Source organism: Ruditapes philippinarum, unplaced genomic scaffold, assembly GCF_026571515.1.
Source record: "Ruditapes philippinarum isolate M1 unplaced genomic scaffold, ASM2657151v2 ctg3534_1_1_1_1, whole genome shotgun sequence".
Taxonomy (NCBI): Eukaryota; Metazoa; Mollusca; class Bivalvia; order Venerida; family Veneridae; genus Ruditapes; species Ruditapes philippinarum.
This window is the reverse complement of record NW_026852240.1, coordinates 72380-92415: the sequence shown is the minus strand read 5'-3', so window position 1 is coordinate 92415 and position 20036 is coordinate 72380. Positions and strand designations below refer to the sequence as shown.

General features: G+C 33.3%; 1 protein-coding gene across 2 annotated transcripts in view; it reads left to right on the top strand.

Moving 5' to 3' along the window:
- Positions 1-1010: 1010 nt before the first annotated feature.
- Positions 1011-20036, top strand: part of LOC132753696 (uncharacterized) — a 30887-nt gene continuing 11861 nt past the window's right edge. Inside the window, exons 1-3 of one of the 2 annotated variants that reach the window (XM_060744194.1) lie at positions 1011-1169; positions 11934-12035; positions 14942-18390. In XM_060744194.1, the coding sequence (XP_060600177.1) occupies positions 14970-18390 (3421 nt within the window). In that variant the 5' untranslated portion in view covers positions 1011-1169; positions 11934-12035; positions 14942-14969. Of the gene's footprint in view, positions 1170-10711; positions 10731-11933; positions 12036-14941; positions 18391-20036 lie in introns of those variants that run through there. The other variant, XM_060744201.1, reaches the window with a different exon arrangement.

Sequence of the window (20036 nt, the reverse complement as noted above, 5' to 3'; positions counted from 1 at the left end):
TAACGCAAGAAAACGAAATAGCTTGCAACTGAATTCCGCTCTAATACAAGCAACTTCCAAGGTTATGCAAAGTGTTTGATAAAACGGCTTATAAACTGACAAAGATCCAATATTCTGTGGAAAGCTTATAATTTTCCCCGTAGACTGGTGCATATCCCAAAAAAATTGGTTCAGAAATAAAATATTTACGGCTATTTTCTTTTCCGAATCGAGCAACATTTGTCTTGGAAATGATGCCGAAAATGACGTCAATGTCACGTGGTATTGCCACACTGGGTTAACATATGTTAAAACAGATACACCATTGGTGCGTTGACGATTTCTGGGTTTGCTTAAATTATACCATAATCACGTGACCTTTCTTATGCAACCTCACTCGACTTTGTCTCGTGAGGTTAAGGCATAAGAAAGGTCACGTGATTATGGTATAATTTACGCAAACCCAGAAATCGTCAACGCAGCAATGGTATATCTATTACATAAAGAGGTATCTATTATCACGGATTTATATTACATGTAATATAAATCCGTGCTATTATAATCTAAATTTAGGGGTTTAGAAAATCATGCCGTACAGGAGAATGAGTTATTTGATTTTTGAAATAATAATTTTGCAGAATAATTTAAAGCCAGTTTTAAAATTTCAAGTTGAGTGGTCAAAGCTTTTCATTACAGATTTTGATTTATAGATCTAAATGTTATAACGAGTTGAAAATTTTGAGAAAATAAACTTTTTACGAATATAATTTTCAAGCAAGTATACAGTATGAAAATTATGACACCAATTCTTTGCTTCACATGTTGTTGAAGCATCTACAGTTCATTATAGACGAAAAGGTATCTGACGATAGTATTTTCACTTCCAATTAAAATGGTGTGAATAGTGATTGAATTTATTAAAATTAAACTAAATTTAGATGGGGTGTTGTTTACGAAGGGGAACAACTCGTGCGAGCTTATTGCTAGTATATTATTTCGTTTAAAATGACGCATTGTAAACAGTCGTAAACTAGAATCAACCTTCATCGCGTAACGCATTCCATTGATTTCTTTTGTAAAGGGGACGACATATCAGTTATTTTGGATCATATAAAATTTGCTATATTCCTGCTCTATCCTTACATTGATCTCCATTGAAACGCTTCTGGATGTTCAAAGAAAGATAGAGTGTAAGTATTTATAGCAAATTATGACTTCATGGTCGGGTATAACCTGTCCTAGCGATTGTAAATAATAATTTGTTCGACGTCGTCTGTTTCAGTATGAAACGGAAATGGCGGCAAAAATGAAACATCTACGTAAATATCGACAGGATGCAATCAGCATATTATTTTCATCAGACGATCTGAATTAAAATAACAATTAGTGCCTTAAATTCTTTTCTGTTTTTCTTCAGAAACTGTCGACTAACTTGGAAATTAAAGTGCTGGAGCATTTTTTTTTACATGTCATGTATCGACGAATATCCTATGACCCATTTTTCATGTGTTTAGACTACAAAAATAACATTAACCTTCAGTCTTGTATCAACCTAAAAGTAAAAGGTTTCGATGATGTAAGGGATCAATAAATTACGAAACATGCATTATGAATGTGTCCGTATTTTGGGTCACATATTTGCTGTAAAAATGAAAGTAGAGATCTTCTTTGATGACATCCTGGATCATTTTTGATAGGGTACTATAAATGGTCTAATCAGTTTGTTTGACATGACCTATGACTGTTAATTTGATTGGTCAAATGTTTGGACGAGGTAATAAGTTGTAATAGCTTGATTGGTCAACTGATTGGATTATCTCTAGTAAGTGATGTCAATAATTTTGTCAAAGACAACAGGGGCAAATTCATGTGTCATCAAGGCATAATGTGACATGTGATAAATCCCATTTATATCAAATTAAATCTATAGCAGATAAACTGTTAATAAATATTCTTAGTATTTAATTGAGACAGTATTTAATAAACATAATAAAGTTAATAACTTTTAGGACAGTTTTCAAAAAAATATCCTAATTGTTTTTTATAATAGTTTTGTATGCTCAAGTTAGTTTTCAGTAAGAAATGGCATTTATAATGTTGTATTTGATATCAATAAATTAGCCAAAGAGAACAAAAATGTTATATTTCATTTAGATTGATCAATTTATCTTTTTAGATTATTTTGAACAGTTTAAACTTAATTGTAATTGAATCAAACTGTAAACAGGGGAGACAAAAAAAATCTGTTTGAAATGCAGCAGGGGCGTAGCTAGGGGTTGATAAATTATACGCAAAGCGAGGCACGAAGTGTCGAGAGGGGGAGCGTGCGGGAGGGGGTGTGGTGTCCCCCTCCCGCTGGTGGGGGTACGGGGGTCTCCCCCGGAAAATTTTGAAAAATTAGATGTTAAATCGTTGGCTCTGGCATGTCTTGAAGCACCTTTTGCACGTAAAGCATGAAGCATTTTTATGTCATTTTCCCCCCATAAATTGATAAACATATAGCTGCTCGTTTTACTTTTTAACTTATTTCATTATAACTTCGAACAGATTTGTGAAGAAAAAAGGCAGTGTACGCCTCAAGTTTTCTAGTTTTCTTATTTTACACATGCATATAAACATACACAACAATTTTTCCATGTGAAGTTTGATTAAGGATGCAGATCATGAAATTGGTAAATATGTATGAATGTCCGTTCAATTGTAAAACGCATTAAACCAGATAACAAGTTTTTTTTAGCTTTTCTCATCAAATCAGTTTGGTAAGAACGGCTTTTCTCTTAAGCCTTCAGACTTATTTATCCAAGTGTATGTATTATTTCCAAATGCACAAGAAAAATTATATACTCTGAGAATACTTCTATTCCATTGTAAGAAAGTAGGGAAATTAACAGATACAACGAGATATTAAATGGTCTAATGATCACTCCATAGGTTTCCTCAGGCGGTGATGAGAAAGTAACGAACTTACTCGTATAGATATACATTATATTTTGTTGCCCACAAAAAATATGGCCTCAATGATGACTGCTAACGCCTCCCTGTTCTTTTGTACTTTCTGCCATTAAGCCGTTGATACGGACTCGACCATATTCTGCTCTTCCTTCCTGCAGATGCGTACAAAGTGGTCGGCTCTTGTGGTGGAATTCATGTGTTCTTTTGAGTGTGTGTGCCCATCAACGACTTATCTTGCGTTGCCCCAGTCAATCAACGGACGAGCAACAAGCACATTTTCAGGCGTATTAAAGACAAAACATGGAGCACAAAATACCCCATCAAATAAAGGGATGTACCTTAAGTAGATGGGTGCTTCTCTTGCTCAAACACAAAGTCTGGCACTCGCCTACTTGTTGCCCTTTTTTTTCGAGTTCTCTGACAGATGCAACCCAACTTGTATGTGGCTCGAACCCTTCGGTGAGGACAACATTTTTTTTAGAATCCGGCATTCTTAGTCGGCTTCTGATATCAATACTTCCGATATGCAGGAATCGTGTCACAGGGAGCTTCTAGCAGTTCGATCGAGGGGAGGAGAAGCGGGGGAGGGGGGCAAAGAGCAGGAGGTGGACGGAGAAGAAGAAAGGAGAGAAGGAGACGCGACATTGGCGTCTGATTTGTTGATCACAGGAGGGTCACATGCCAGGTCTTGTGAATTCTGTTTTGTTTCTGTCTGGTCAGATTCATTATCGACTTGAATAGGGTCCTGTTTTAGGACCATAAACAGGGTCGCTTGTCCTGGAATTTGACGGAGGTTTCTTTTCACTTTGACAATTAACAACACACCAGAAATTAAATTTTGCCCCGAGTTGATGATTTTTAAAATGTTGAACTAGAACTTAAAAGATTTAAATACGTCGTTTTAAAATAGAGCTATACCAAAGGAAACGATTTTGAAAGGATTGGTTAAAATCTTTATAAAAAGTCTAAATAATCTTTATTTTCTGAGAATTTAACCAACGATAAGTTATTGTGAGCCTATTTTGTATGTGCTTTTCATTTATCTCTGTGCAATAAGTTTGTAAATGCTTCGAGTTAACGAGAAACTTAAATTCCTATGGCACATATATTACGATAATTAATAGAAACGTCATACGATAGAGTGACACAATCATAGTTTACACTTGTAAATAGTATGACGCAAGGAAACATTTTGTAAAAACAGAAATGGAAATCTAGATCTATAGCAATAAAATCATTAAAACTTAGATTTTCTCAAGTTTATTTTTTTACCTTCGGATTTTTTTTATACGCAATTGCGTATTGTGCGTAATGGGCGCTACGCCCTTGTGCAGGAACAACTAAAAGAAATGAAAATAGATGAAAATAATATTTTAAATTTTTTATATGAAATAAAAAAATACCTCCATTTATCACACTTCATGCACATACTGTATTACATGCATACATGTACAAAAAAAAATAACATATATGACATAAGGTGGGAAAATAGGAAAAATTCTGAAATAGGTAATCAACACCTGTTAATGGTGACCTCTATGATGGTCATCGATCAGAGCGTTTCTGGTCTTTGATAAAGTTAAGCCTTCACATGTTTAAGTGTATAACCTGATGTCAATTAATAAAACGTTTGCTTAAAGTCAACAAACAGTTGCATGGTTAACAAAGTAAAACAATTGCCTAACTTTAAGACTGGAAAAGTGATAGTACAGTATACAAAACAGTGTCATAATCAGAGCTCCAGATAGCGTGCGTATAAGCGTAAAATACGCATAGAAAATCTAAAATACGCATCACTTTCAAAATTCGTGCGTCACAGTTACGCACAACAAAATGAAAATACGCTCGTATGTCAAAATTTATGCGTAAAAGAATAGAAGTGTAAACATTTGATATGTAGAAAGAAAATGTTTTGAGCATAAAAATACAATATATTTCCATTTTATTGCATTGAAAACTAAAAATTCTGTTGTCAACAACACATGTTAAAGGAAATACAGAAGGGAGGTAACTCTATCAACCTGTGAAATTATTGAAGAAATTTGTGCCAGATAATCATCGTAGGAGTTAACACAGTATTAAGTTTGTTTAGGCATCTATTGACATACTTATGCCTCAATATAAACAAAAATATATTTTAATTTCTTTAACTTTTGTTGTTAGAACAAAATAACATGTTTTTTACCTGCAGTTTTGTACTCAATATTTTCATACCCAGTCTACAGTTACGGACAATTTTCTCTCAGACCAAGACTTTTTTCAAGGAAAGATAAAAAAATCTTGTTTATGTTCTTTTATTCTAATTTCAACTATAATTGTTCAAACTGGAGTACATGATAAGGTACATGCCAACAAAAATAAAGAAAGAAAAATATTGACTCCTAGAAAATAAAATAACTTGAGGGCATCCACTAGAGGAAGTTTTGGAGTCATTTACTCCTTCATTTGGCCTGTGACTTCCGAAAATCAATACTTTCCTTCTTTACCTATATAATGTGACTTCCAATATCAGAGATTTTGAAGTCTTTGACTTCCAAATTTTGAAAATGGAAGCCCTGATAATTTTGCTGTGTATCCTAAACTTGAGTTCCAGTATACTCTGGAAGTCTGACTTTACATGGCATGTTTTGTATTGTTTCACATTAAATCAGTATTTAATTTGTAAAGGTTTTTCTTAAAAAAAAAGAAAATAAACAAACAAACAAACACAACAATAAGTTTAATTTGTTTATAAAAAATGCAAAATGCTTTTTTGACAGATTTTACCCCTTAAGTTTTTCAGAATTTGCATTTTACCCCTCACTCTAAATTTTGAGGGGTAAAAACCCCTTGGCCAAAAAAATTATCTGGAGCTCTGGTCATAATTATAGTGTTAGTATTACCAAAAAGGAAATAAAGATGTCAGAAATAGACAGTGGTATATTTCCTATGTCACAGTGGATTTGATCATGATCTATAACAGACCATTTTGACTTCTTAAGTTGTGAAAAATACCGTATTTGAAAAATGTGTTAAAACATTAATTTTGGTTAATTTTGCACAAAATATAAAAAATCTAAAAAGTATTTTACACTAAAGTATGTAATACATGTATTTAAAGAAAAGAAGAAACACTGTTAAGACCAGGGTTTTGAGTTTGAAAAACTATCGGTGGTGAAAAGTCCTCTTTTCTCTTTAACTTGGAAGTGTTTGTTCTATTTGTCGTGGAACTTGAATCTGGTCAGTTCGGCCCTTAAAGTTATAATTAACTCTGCACCTGTGTCATCACCACCCTATCAAATTTGGTATTACTCTTCTTGTCCTGCATTTCATGCCTGATTTTATTAACTGTGAAGTTGTAAATGTTATTATTTAATGAGAAATAGCTGTAATTATTAGTTTCAAGAATGATACAAATGAGCTACAAGTTTTCTTCGCAATATGAAAGCTTGCTTACATTGTAAAAATGCTAATAATGTTGAAACATGGCCATCCAGACCCGAGGAATTATTTTGGGCAAACTTTAATTTGTTATCTGACAGTTGGAAAAGTCAAGTTATTCAGTATGGTTTCAGTATATGATGGATATATTCCCAAGTTGTTATTTTGTTAAACTTGATCATTTCTCATGTATATCAAAGCTTTAAGCTTATCTACCTCACAGTAATAAAACATTTACAGAAACATTGTCTTATACAAAATCTGATCTGTCTGTCACTTTATCATTGGAAAAAATGACTGCTCTTAGGCAAACTTATATTTGTAAAAAAAAACAACTAAACTATATACCCCATCCTGTAACCAGATAGTGCATGGGTGAGATTTTGAGATATACTTATCTCCCCCTTGACCACTTACATAGTAGTTAGGGAATGATCCTATGTGGGCCATCTGGAAATCATCTGTAAGTGACCTTGTACACATTATCAAATCAACAAACATTGAATAGGCCAAGTCTGCTGCTTCAACAGTAGGTCCTGACATACTATAAGAATCTTACACCGGCTGCCAGTACAGACCGGAATATCTAGCTCGAGGGTAACTGTTTACGGCTGTAACGAGGCTCTGCCGAGTTTCCGCTTAACAGTTACACGAGAGCTAGATATTCCTGCCTGTACCAACAGCCGGTGTTTGATTCTTTTTCTTGCATATTACATGTCAATTATTTTCGGAACAGAAATTATGAAAACTGATATTCTCATTACGCACTTTTTTCTTATAGTAGCGTATGAACTTACAACTTCATTCATAACGGAAAAATGACGTCATCCTAAGAACGCGATTCATTCATAAAAGGCGCAGGTCAATGACGTCATTTAAAGCACGCGACCTGTCTTACATGGGGGGTGTAAGACAGAGTTTTCTAGCACCTGTGTAAACGGTAGATAATCCTGTCTGAGATGCAAGAATAAAGCTGCAAAAATAGACTAAGAATGTAAGCTTGAAAAAAAAAACCATCACAGAAATTGCGATGCCAAGAGTTTTGATATTAGGTTTGTAGCATCCATTTTCACCTTATGGTCCATCAGAAAACCCGTATATAATTCATGCATGGGCAGTGCTCAAGTGTATACCCCAAAACACACATTTCATTTCTGGATTTTCATAGCTAAATGTAAACACATTGACTAGTTTATGATTTTTCTTTGTCAGACTTCTTAGCCAAATTCACAGTTATACTGTGTAAAATCCTTGTTATCAGTAACTTGAAAAACAACAACAAGTCTAAATTTGTTCAACTTAATAGTAGTACTACTTAATAGAAGTATTGTCTTAGGCATGTACATGACCTCTAATGATTTTTGAGGTCAATGGTTAAGGTCAGAGTGATGTATACATAATCCTTATATAAATAGATACATTTTTGTAGGTCAATGAATTGAGAAATTACAAGCCTTAATACTGGTACATGAAACTCTGTAGTGCATTGTCCATGGATAGTGGGTGACCTCTATTGATTTTTTTTCAGATTCATATAGAAGGTCAAGGTCACATAACAAAAAGATTAGGTTATCAATAGTTTGTATTGCCCAGGTTGTCCCACATCCTGTACATATCAAGAATTCACTGTATTTATATATAACTTAAACTAATGGACTAGCTAAAAGTACATTTATATGCTTATCCAAGGGTACATAGTGAGTGAACAGGGGGAACTTCCGAAGTCAAAATAACCTTACTGTACATTTTGTAATAATTGATTTAATTCCTTTTAATTTTATAATCTACTTTGCATGAACTATAAATCACTCACATGGCCCAGAATTTACCTGTTACATTCAATTTATAGAGTGGAGTAGTCTGTTTTTATTTTAGGCAGATTTATATTTTATCTTTAAACTTTTTTCCAATATCAATTGTTGGTCAATGGTTATTATTAACAATCTTTTTAAAAATATATACTTTTAAAGTTAATCGATAGATCTCTACTCTGCCCATATATTTGAATAACAATAGATTTAACCACAAAAAACTTTCTTTTGTTGTGGTGAAATTCTTATTGTTATTCACAATTTGATTATGAGAATTAGACCAGTTACGGATCTATGCATTCACCTCAGTTTGCCAATGAAAATATGAGCATTATTAAACATGACACTCAAAAATGCTTTAGATAAAAATGAAACCAGTTTTGTTAACTTTGGTAGGGACATTGCTCATGGCCAGTAGATGGCCCAAATTTAACTTTTAAGGGAAGCACCTCTCCCATCAACCACTCCAACAAAAAAACAACCCTGTAGTGACACTCCATGCAAAATCCTTGTCTTAAATTGATAACTATTCAAACATGTAGGTATATATGAAACTTATAAGTTATTATACTATTGGTATCATATACATGTATTGCTGATACAACACTTGACCTTTATGAAATATGCATTAGTATGTAGATAGGCTTTTGTGACAGGCATATGAAGTGGGGGACACATTGCTAGTGAAATTTTAATGCAATGGCTCACAAATTTGGATTTGGGTACAGTTTTACTTATATCTATAATGGCTTTTGATTACAAGTTACCTGCTTTTTAGCATTAATTTTGAAGATTTTGTAACTTTTCAGTCAAAAATGTTCAAAAGAAAAAGATGCTGCAGGAAAACAGAGCAAATTGCACAATTTTTTTTTTTTTCCAAGAGGAGGCGGGGATTCCATCTCATTTTCTTAATCTATAAAAGTAGCTTTAATTGACTTGTTAGATGGATTATAACACTAAGATTTCAATGCCTTTATTGAATTTAACCATATTTCAACGCCTATATTGATTTTAACCATATGTGAAAGGTATAGAATTAAAATGTGCTGTATTATAATATGTTTATTTCCTTTTATAAAGCGATACTCAATATAAATGCTAATTTTAGATTTAAGTAAATTTGTGTTTTCCCTTCCTGACCCAAGCAAACTTAGGGTTCACATTTTTCCCCACTTATTTATCTTTCATCAGAATACATTAAAAAGCTATTTTTTATTGTATTTAATTGAACTAAAATTGTAATTTATTCAGTAGTAATTTGTAAATGGTCACAGTTCATTATTTTATATAAACCACAGGGCTATTTTCACAGCTCATGGAAGGGGCCCCATGAGTAAGACAAAATGGGAAGAACAAAACTTTGTAGGGGTGTTAATTGAAATTAGGTAGAAGACTGCATGATTTTAAAGAAATTTTCCTGATGAGAAGTAGCCTTAGGTGCCCCTTCTACAGAAAAAGGAAGTCTTGTAACAACTGACTAACTAGTACAATTGATAGATCCCTTTATGACCCCAACCGGTCATTATTGCATTTACAATAAGAATTTCACCACAAACTGTTTTTAACAAAAGAACACATGTCAATGTTTGTGATCAACTTTGTTGTTATTTTAATAAAAGGTCAGAGAATGGTAACTTTTTCAAAAGACAGGATTGGGAAAACATTTATATTTTGCCTAATGTATTTCTATTTCGCGTAGAAGACTGAATTGGGAAGAGACCTTAGCCACTCAAATTTGAAAAAAAAGTTATTGCAAGAATTGCTAACTTTGGAAGTATAAAAACAGGTGTAAAAATATCAATAGGGAACAGAACTTTTATATAAGGTGAAAATTCATTAAATAGAACACCATCTTTTTTTGTATACTCACTATAGGAAAAGAAATCTACCAATACATAGTGTTTAAGTTTAAAAATATTTTGGTTATATAAAGGTTTATGAAAGATTTATGAAGCATGATTTATATGTCCTGTTTAACATGGTGATTTAATAAAGTCAGAATGTATGTTAGCGAAAAAAAAAGTAGGGAGTGCACAACCCTATGTCATAAACTATTTAGGATAGTTTTCCGCTCATATGACACCCAAGTTTGTTCAGGACCAGTGCATATTAACAGTCATTCACTTGGCAGGACAATATCTGAACGTGATCATTATAATGACTTTATTAAATATTTTAGATTTTGGCTGCATTCAATAATTTCATGATATTCTATTTATAGCAGTATATAAATATATTTCATCAGATATTAAGACATTAGTCACAGCCACTGACCAGTAACTTGTTTGATTTACCTGTGTGTACAACTGTATACCGTGTATTGGTTTTATCCCCCACTGGTAGCCTCATTTTGACATGCGCTGGTGTTTGCCAGTATGTATAGATTTTCTTCACATAAAGCCCAGGGAGATTACTCTACATAGGTTTTTCTTTTGTGTTTAAAGCTAATCAATTTTGTGAGGTTCATGTTAGGGTTCAAGTGTTAGTTCACTGGTTATTGATTTATTTATATCTTTTCATGTAGTAAACTCAGTATAGTGATACTTACAGTTGTGTTAACATGTATAGGTGTGTTGCTTTTTGTTTTGTTTTCTTTATAGTTGTTCAATCAATGTTTATTATAAATAGATATAAAGGGTTTTCAGATTGATTGATTTGTTGAATTTATAGTAATGGATGATTAATTGAATTTATAGTAATGGATGGTCACCCTACGAGTGGCTATGTTTTAATGATTTTCTTTATTATGATTTAAACACATGTACTTTTGTCGAGGCAAGATGGAAATTAAAACACTTATAATAGTTATTTATAATTCAACCATTTAAAGCTGCATGCCTCCAGATTAGCCAAACTATTTCAAGAAAATTAAACTTGAGATATTTAAGAAAAGTAAAAAAGATTCAAGATTCAAGAAATAATTTATAAAGTTCTGTAATTATTAATGTATTAATGACTGATTTTGTAGTATTTATCACCATATTTCTACTGCATGACTAAAACATTAAGGTCTGTTTTTACACATTTTGACGTCTTTTTGGTAATTTACACAATTTTAAGTGCTGTTTGTGATGCTGCAAATTACTTTCTTTGTTCACTCCACAAAATTAATAATAAGTTATATATCTGGGGACATACGCTTTTGAGAGGGAAATTAGTTTTCAATAACTATGATATTTTATCTGTTTAAATATACTCACATTATTATGTGTATTAAGTGAAGTCATAAAAAAAACGTTGACAAATCTGTGTATTTCGAAACTTTTTCAGAAGATACATATGTAGCAAGAAAAATTTGATGGTTAAGATTGCATAATGATTCACATTCTACATGTACTTTTTGTTTGGATGAAGAGGTTGGTTAAACATAGTATTGAGTCGTTAAACTAAAGTAAAGTAATACAAGACTGTTTGAAATTGGTAATATGATAGTAGAGAAAATACATACATGTATACTTTCATTGTATTCAGTAACTCAAGTCATGCTTATTTGTGTCACAAAAATGGCTGTACCAACTCAGGCAAACACTAGTATGTGAAAATAATTAAGAATTTACATTTTGTCATAATGACATTTTGCATGTACACTGAATTTTTGTTGTATTTCTATTTAGATGTAAAAAGATAATATGTTTCAGCCCAACCCAAGATGGAGATTTTGATGTCCAGATGATTTTTTTGGACAAGTAAAATTGACAGTTCTACACTGTAGTTCTATATCACAAAACTTTTTCAGTTATTTGCATAAATTTATTTTGTTTTTATTTTTAGCATGAAAAGAGGAAAGAAATGAATGTCGGTAAATATGGCTCTGCTGACAAATACAGATCTTGTGAAAATACTGACCAAGATCGCTTTGGAAAAATGATATAGGTAAGTTTTCCATATTCATTTATTTATTTTTTTAATGTTTTTATTTTAATTTTTGTTAATATAGCTTATTGAATTTTGATGATATGTCAGTGCATCAATGTGTTAATTATTATATTAAATATGTGAATTTGTTGATACGTTGTCAATCCCTTTAAACTGTAAATTTGTCAGCCTACACAGTCAGCTAGCCTAACATTAATGTTTAGCTACAAGAGGAAAGAAAATTTGGATACTTAACTTCCTGCTTCAACAATTTATCTGAAATTGTTAACTGCTGTAAATAATAAACAACAACAGGACAACAAATATTTAACTACAGTATGTGAACATTTCAGTAATCATGTATGGAGGAAAATCTGATTTTTTTTAAAAATACATAAATCAATGTATGGATGTTTGATAACTTCTGTTTCTTTCTATGAATAAATGATTATATGCGACAGAAAATTTTCAGAACGATGTACACTTTTGAGCACAAAGTGCTCAGAAGTGAGCTAAGTGAAATCACTTTATTTGTATTTTTGACACAATTTTTACTCAAAACAATTTTAAAGCTTTTACAAAACTAAAGGTAAAACAAATCTAGAGGTTAGCTACTTTAACCTGGTGTACATGTTGGTCACCTTCACAGTAAGCTTAAAGGAGACAATCTTGTCCTCACAGTTTAAGATATGTATTTATATAGATAATATGTATCATTACCTTATAGTTCGCCACAAAGTTGTATCAATCAGGCCTATTGGGTGAAAATTGGCACTGCCCTTGGGTTTATTATTGTACATTGTATGTGATATTGATTTATTGAAAAGAAGACATTCATTTCACATAATGAAGTATTTTTGCTTTTGCTTCACCTTAATTTATGAAAAAAAAAATGTTTGTTACTTCTATAATGGAAAGTTGAACTTATTATAATGATTAGTTACTAGTATGAATTGTAAATGACCACCTGATCTTAAGAATGTATGTGATAAAATCTGCAATGGTATTTTTGTCAAAATTTATTTGCACATACAACGTTATATTGATAAATGATAGCAAACCACTATTAGGCATGTTAGCCTAGGGACTTGTCTTTTAAGTTTGTTGTCAATTAGATTATTTACAATGAGTAATAATGTAAACACTTAATACAACGTTACACTTGGGTCTTATTTCCAATAATATATGCACTAAGTATAGAGTCTAGGCTGTTGTGTGGCAATCATATGTATAATGTTTCTTTTAAATACAGACAGCATAACAAAGTTTTAAGCTAGTGGTTACCATTGGTATAATGGCATTATTTAAGAATCATATTTCTCAGTTGTTATTTGTATTTTATTTAGAGTTACTGCCCTTTGTAAGTTTGTAAGTTAAAAGGGGAAGAAAAAACTGGATGTAAATTCAATGTTTGGGGATATCTGCATGATTTTAAAGAATTTATCTTTGGGGAAGCAGCCCTATATAGGCCACTGCTAAAGAAGGAAAAAAAGCCCTGCCTTAGCATGTCTCGAATCCCGGGATTTTCGTTGGTCCAAGTACAATTCTGTGCTGGTTTATAACCAATCAAACACTTGTTAGTCCCCTACCGGTTTACCGGAGGGGACTTTAGGTTTACCCTCCGTCCGTCTGTCTGTCCGTCCGTCAGTCCTTCCGTCCGTCAGTCCGTCCGTCCACAAAACTGGATCCCGCGATAACGCAAAAAGTACTGAAGATATTTTAATGAAACTTGATATATGGATAGATGGCAGTATGGAGATTATGCACGTCTTTTTTTTTCTTCCTATGTCGAAAATTCTGGTTGCTATGGCAACAAATAGACTGAAAATATGGCAAATTTTACACATTACCTGGATCCCGCGATAACGCAAAAAGTACTGAAAATATTTTTATGAAACTTGATATATGGATAGATGGCAGTATGGAAATTATGCACGTTTTTTTCTTTTCTTCCTATGTTGAAAATTCTAGTTGCTATGGCAACAAATAGACTGAAAATATGGCAAATTTTACACATAACCTGGAACCAGTGATAACACAAAAAGTACTGAAAATATGTTTATGAAACTTGACATATGGGTAGATGGCAGTATGGAAATTATGCACATCCTTTTTTATCTTCCTATGTTGAAAATTCTGGTTGCTATGGCAACAAATAGACTGAATTTCAAGATTTCTGATTCTAGTTTTTAAGTTTTTTCACTATAAGTTCTTTATTTCTTAAGGTATTTTCTTCAAACTTTAAATATAAGTTGCTTGTCATAAACCACATCATATGTGACAAGGTTTACAACTCTAGCACAAAATTTATCAGAATTACCTCCCTTGAACTTAAAATTTTCATGAAAAAAAACATTGTTTTTTTTTAATAACTTCTTTTTGTGAATGTATCTACTTCAAACTTCATATAAATGTTTCTTATTGTCACTCAACATTTGTGAGTGTTCAATACTCTAGCAAGACTATTTCCAGAATTATGCCCCTTTTGAACTTAGACTTTTTTTTGAGAAATTGGTAATTTTTCTCCAACTTCTTCAATCATGATAGGATTTTAAAAATGTTATATTTTCATAACAGGGATGTTTAAAAAATAACTTTAGAGTGTCCTTCAGTCCGTCTGTCTGTACATAAAAACTGTTTCCTGTGATCATTTTAAAAGAACTTTTTCAACAAATTTACTTAAAATAGGAACCTAAGTGAATGGCCAATGGCCCTTCAGAATGTTGCTTGGGCTCTTACCGGTAGGGGACTTATGGATTGCTTGCAATACTATGATAATTGCTTGTTTTTGTTTAGTGCTTACAAAATTGTTTAACATTGGACCCTGGACAATAGTGCTTGTTCTAGTTGAAATTAGCTTTGAATGAATATGAAATTTTACTTTGAAGGCATTTGATAGATCAATGTCTCTTTCTATGTTGCAGGGTGGACTCTATTGCCTTGTATTCTAAGATGGATGGGTTCAATCCTCTAGACCTGTTGGCAAGTGCTGCTGAGCTGCAGCAGCAGAAGCATGATGATGGCCCTGAGAGAATAATCATTTCTAGACCGAAGAGGTATACTGCAGCTAAAACAACGTATGTCAGCACAAATGGACAGAAAGAAAATAGAGAACTGACTACTAATAACAATATTACGAAAAGTAAACCAAGTGTAGTTATTGTCAAAAAGATTAGAAAGCCAGACATTAACTCAGATTTAGAGAAAATGTTGGATGAGCATAATTACGGAAATGCAAAAAGGAATAGTAGTAAGATTGAAAAGGTCACTGAAAGCAATGAACTAACTAGACAAATGGTAGATAAAAGTACAGGTTCGGAACAAACAACAACCACTGATGGACCGATTTTAAGTAAAGTTCATAACTTAACTTCAAGTCCTACGTCTAAAATGTTTGACTCCGAAATTGTCCATATGGTGAACGGGAATGTTGGCTGCAGTGATAAGAGTGGCTGTCTAAATAGAGTTTGTGCTAATTATCAGGGAAATTCAGAACAGAAATGTTCAGAATGTGATATCCATGAAAATACAGAGATTGTTTTTCATAACTTTGAACAGAACAGCATTAGGGCAACTGGTGAATCATCTGATGCGCAGATTCAGAAAGATAATACGAAAGAAGGCAAATGTGATACTTTGAAAGCAAAATCTGATTTATTTTCTTTACATGATGATGGTTTAGTGTTGAATGAACAAACTGGTGAATTAATTTTAAAAAATGGTCCAAGCATCACTAAACAATCTTTTACATCTGAAAAGAGTGATTTTAAGCAATATCCAATTTCCAGTGTGGCAGAAAATACTTCAGAAAATCTTGCCAAACCAGAACTAAATGATCAGTCACAAAATTTGAAAGTTATTGCATCTAGTGAAATTAATTTGAAGAACGAGCAGGAAGACCTTGCTAGTGAAGTTATGCCGAGTTCTTCCGCCATATCAGATGTTGAAAAAGGCAAATCTTTAAGTGTGCGAAAGCAATTTGATGGTCCAAATATTGACATGTCAGGAATAAAAAAGAAACCAGTTGGACTGAATATAACTCGAACATTACCGGAGGTACAAAATAATGAAGCTGTATCCATAAATAAAAAGTGTTTATCATATGATTCTCTGAAAGATCTTGAGATAGGAAACATTTTATGTACAGATGACTCATCATCAAGTGTTCATTTATTGTCACCTGACTGCAGAAATCCGGACTCTGTTGGAATTGTAAGTCCTAAAATTAATCACAAAAATGAACTCGGCTTGGGAAATCAACATTTCGACTCGGCTGTGGAAAATAATAAGACTCCATTTTCAAAAAGTCCTCTTGAAATTGATGCACAGGGCAAGATCAATTTGCAGTCAGTGAATGAAACTATGAATAAAACTGATAACCCTAGTCAATTATCTTTAAATCTTTCCGAAACCAATTGTCCAAGTGAACCCGATACACCCAGTATTGAAACAGTTTCAGATAGTAGAGAGTTGAACGTAGAATCAGGGCTGTTGTTTACTGATAAAGTTGATACTTGTGAAAAGAGTGCTAACGATATATTATCACCATCAACTAGGAAAACCAATATCTTTTGTTTTGATTCAGACCACTGTTATGCTGGTGTGCAAGGAAAAGTAAACACAACAGGAGACTATGGGGAAACGGATTGTTCTGAACAAAATGAAAGTGAGGAGGTAAAGACTCCGCAAGGATCTTTGAGCGAGTTGTCTCAGGACAGTGGGTACGAGGATGTGACTCAATCCCCTGAAATGCATCAGCAGCAGCAAATAATTCCAGTGATATCGGAAAACGTTGAAAAGTCTCCAGCTCTGAAAAGTCTTGTTCCAGTGCTTGTAAGTTTGAATAAAAATGGAAGTTTAACCGTTCATGATAATAACTTGGCAAGAACTCTTGGAGGACCAGTATTTTTGCATGAAGATATGAAATTTATAACAGGGACCAATTTAGCTAAGGTACCGTTGGCTGCACCTGTAGGAAAGGTTGCATTTCCATCAGTGACTGAAGCCCCAAAGCTAATTAAATCTACACCTGAAAGTGTATTAGGATTATTAACTCCAAAAAAACAAGAAGTGAAAGAAACAATTCCTCCAGAAATGTCCCCACCAAAATATGGAAAGTTCAGGATAGGGACGTTTGCTTCATTCAGTAACACTGGTGCTTCTTTGGAGTCACCAGCCAAGTTGATCTCATCTTCTATAAAAGTACAGGGGGAAGATAAATCGGAAAATACATCTAATACATCTCTTTTAACAGGGAGATCAAATAGTGGAAAATCTTCCCCTGTAGTAGATACATTAGGTAGTCTTGTACAGAAAGTGAAAAGCAGCTTATCTCCCTCTTCCCAATTAGAGCAGTTTGTTGTTGATCACATTCAGCATGATCATGATTACTGTACGAAAAACTTAATGCCATCTGTAGTGAACAGTTTTCTTGAAGCAAGACTTCTTAGTAAGGACAATGTTAAAGGAAAAGTAACTCATGTAAAAGGGAAAAAGTCTGATCCAGATTTCAAATCTGATAGTAAGTCGGCAAAGCGTAAAAGGAGCTCCGCGAGTGTGACGAAAGAAGATATAAACGAAGACTTTGATGTGGATAGTGAAAGTGATTTACTTGGTATTCCCACTTCATATAGACAAAAGTACCGCAGTGAAAAATATATTGAATCAAAGCGGACAGATCCGAAAGTTAAAATTACCGGAAGTAGTAATTTTCAGGATCAGTTTGTATACTTTATGAATACTAAGAAACGCAGTCGCCGACGAGAAAGCAAAGACGTACCGTTACCAAATGGTACAGACCGTGTTTTCATTCCACCTAAGCCAGGGGATATTGTTGTGCCTCATCTAACTGATCAAGACATTGAAAATCTTAAATTGCGCTCAAAACAGGGAAAAAACTCGGCTGGTACTCCTTGTTCAAATTATCTTAGAAATGAATTCATGGCAGCAAAGCTTAACAACGGAGTGTTTCCACCAACCCAGCCACCTGAAACTGTTGACGATGAAAAGACAATAATAAATACAATCCTGAGTCTTGAGAACGAGGATTTGGTGTCATCTAATCAAAGTGAAACGGTGCCATATAATGAATCGATGGAAATGTATGGTCAGGGTTTGAATGCTGATATTATGAATTTGTTCCCGGAGCAAATGAACCTTACACCAGAACAAATGGATATGCTGTACAGTGCTGTGGACGAGGTTCAAAACTCCTCTCCAGATCTTATCGGGGCAGAAAAGCTTGTATCAAGAGATACAGATGCGTTTGATGATTCAGGCGTGGCATGTTCGACAACAATCGCCGATACTGAGGATAAAGTTGGAGACGCGCAGCTATCAACTCCTGTATCAGAAGATACCTCCAGCACCATAGGTAATAATGAGCTGTTAAACCATTTTACCTTGCCAGTAGCGGAGCTCACTCTGGCCAATTTAGAATAATAGCGGCAATTATTTGTTTACTGGCATGCGAGCAGTTCCCGTACAGAAGCAGTACCCGTATTTTTCATTTAAACGCTTGATTTTTACTTGCATTCTTTAAAAATTCATTTCAAATCAAGCAGATACATAAACGAGACAAAATCTAAGTGTCAGTTCGGCAATACGCATTAAAAGTCTCATTTTAAATCACTTTCACCTGTGCGTCGTCAAAACGTGACCTTGTTTTCTCTGGGGGATTCCGTCCTTGCGCGCATGCGCAAAAATATTTACACGTGAGGCTTGTTAAAGGGTTTTCCACTAATACCAACTGTTTACAGATAAGTAGGCAATGTGATTAAAACTTGTTTAATTATCAGAATTTTGACCAATATTACTATTTAAAATAATTTTATGGTTTTGATGCTTAAAATATCATGTATACAAGCATGCTATTGCATGTGAATGCGTTGGGGTAACGGTACCGGGTAATAGATACCCGCGTTTAGTCTACGGTCTATTTCCTGAATTACATCTATCTATTTCTTAGATAATGGTCTGTTCAACAATTGTAAATGAAAAATAGGTCCGATATAATAAAATTGTATAATTACAATGGGTTAGATTTTATGTACGGAAACTACTCCTCTTCATACAAAATAATCAATAATTTCGGTACCCCATATGAGGCCTCATAAGTAAGGGTTATTCTATGTTTAGAACATGATGGAATTTCCATGATTTGTGTGACGAGCCGAATATTGATGTGTAAAATTCAAATTTTGGTGAGTGAGCGTAATAAAAAATAATGTTTAAGTAACTACGATTTTTGTACGGGAACTGCTCGCATGCCAGTAGAGAAATATTTATGTTATCATTTTTGCAGCAAATATTGAGTGCCATGAAATACATGGCATTATGGCCTTAAGTGTTCAGTGAACAATTTATGAAAATCTGATTAGGGTTCTACCAAGTTTAAGGGAGAAGACCCTGTCTCTCAAGTTCTAAGGAGATAAAATACGATATCAAAGTATAAATAAAATATTGTTGATCATGAATGTTCTATATATAGATGCATTCTCCTTTTGCATACTTTTAAAAAGGTATAAATAGTATAATTTCTTAATTTTACGAAATATTTGCAGCTGTTACATAATCAATAAATTAATTGATTGAGACTGTATTATTTGCATGTAAAAAATTCTAAGCCTTTCTTGAAGATATGTTAGCTCTGACTTTGAACTGCTTAAACACTAAAGTTTCACCTTTAAAGATACATGTACTTGATATTTTCTTCCCCTATTAATTTATCATTTTTGCCTCTGCAAACAAATTTTCACTACTTGTGGACCAGATTTAAGGCACACCTTAAGGAGTTGCCACACCATTAGAACTGTTTTGTTTCTTCATTCAGGCATTATATATTATAAATGTATTTCCCTGCTCATACATGTGACACTTGTTTCAATTTAAACAGGGCTTTTTCCTTCTATAACAGGGGTCAATTAAAGCTGCATGCATCCAGATGAAAATCACAAACTTGAGAAAAATGTACTAGAATTTTAAGAAAAATGAAAAGATTGAAGTAATAATTTACATATT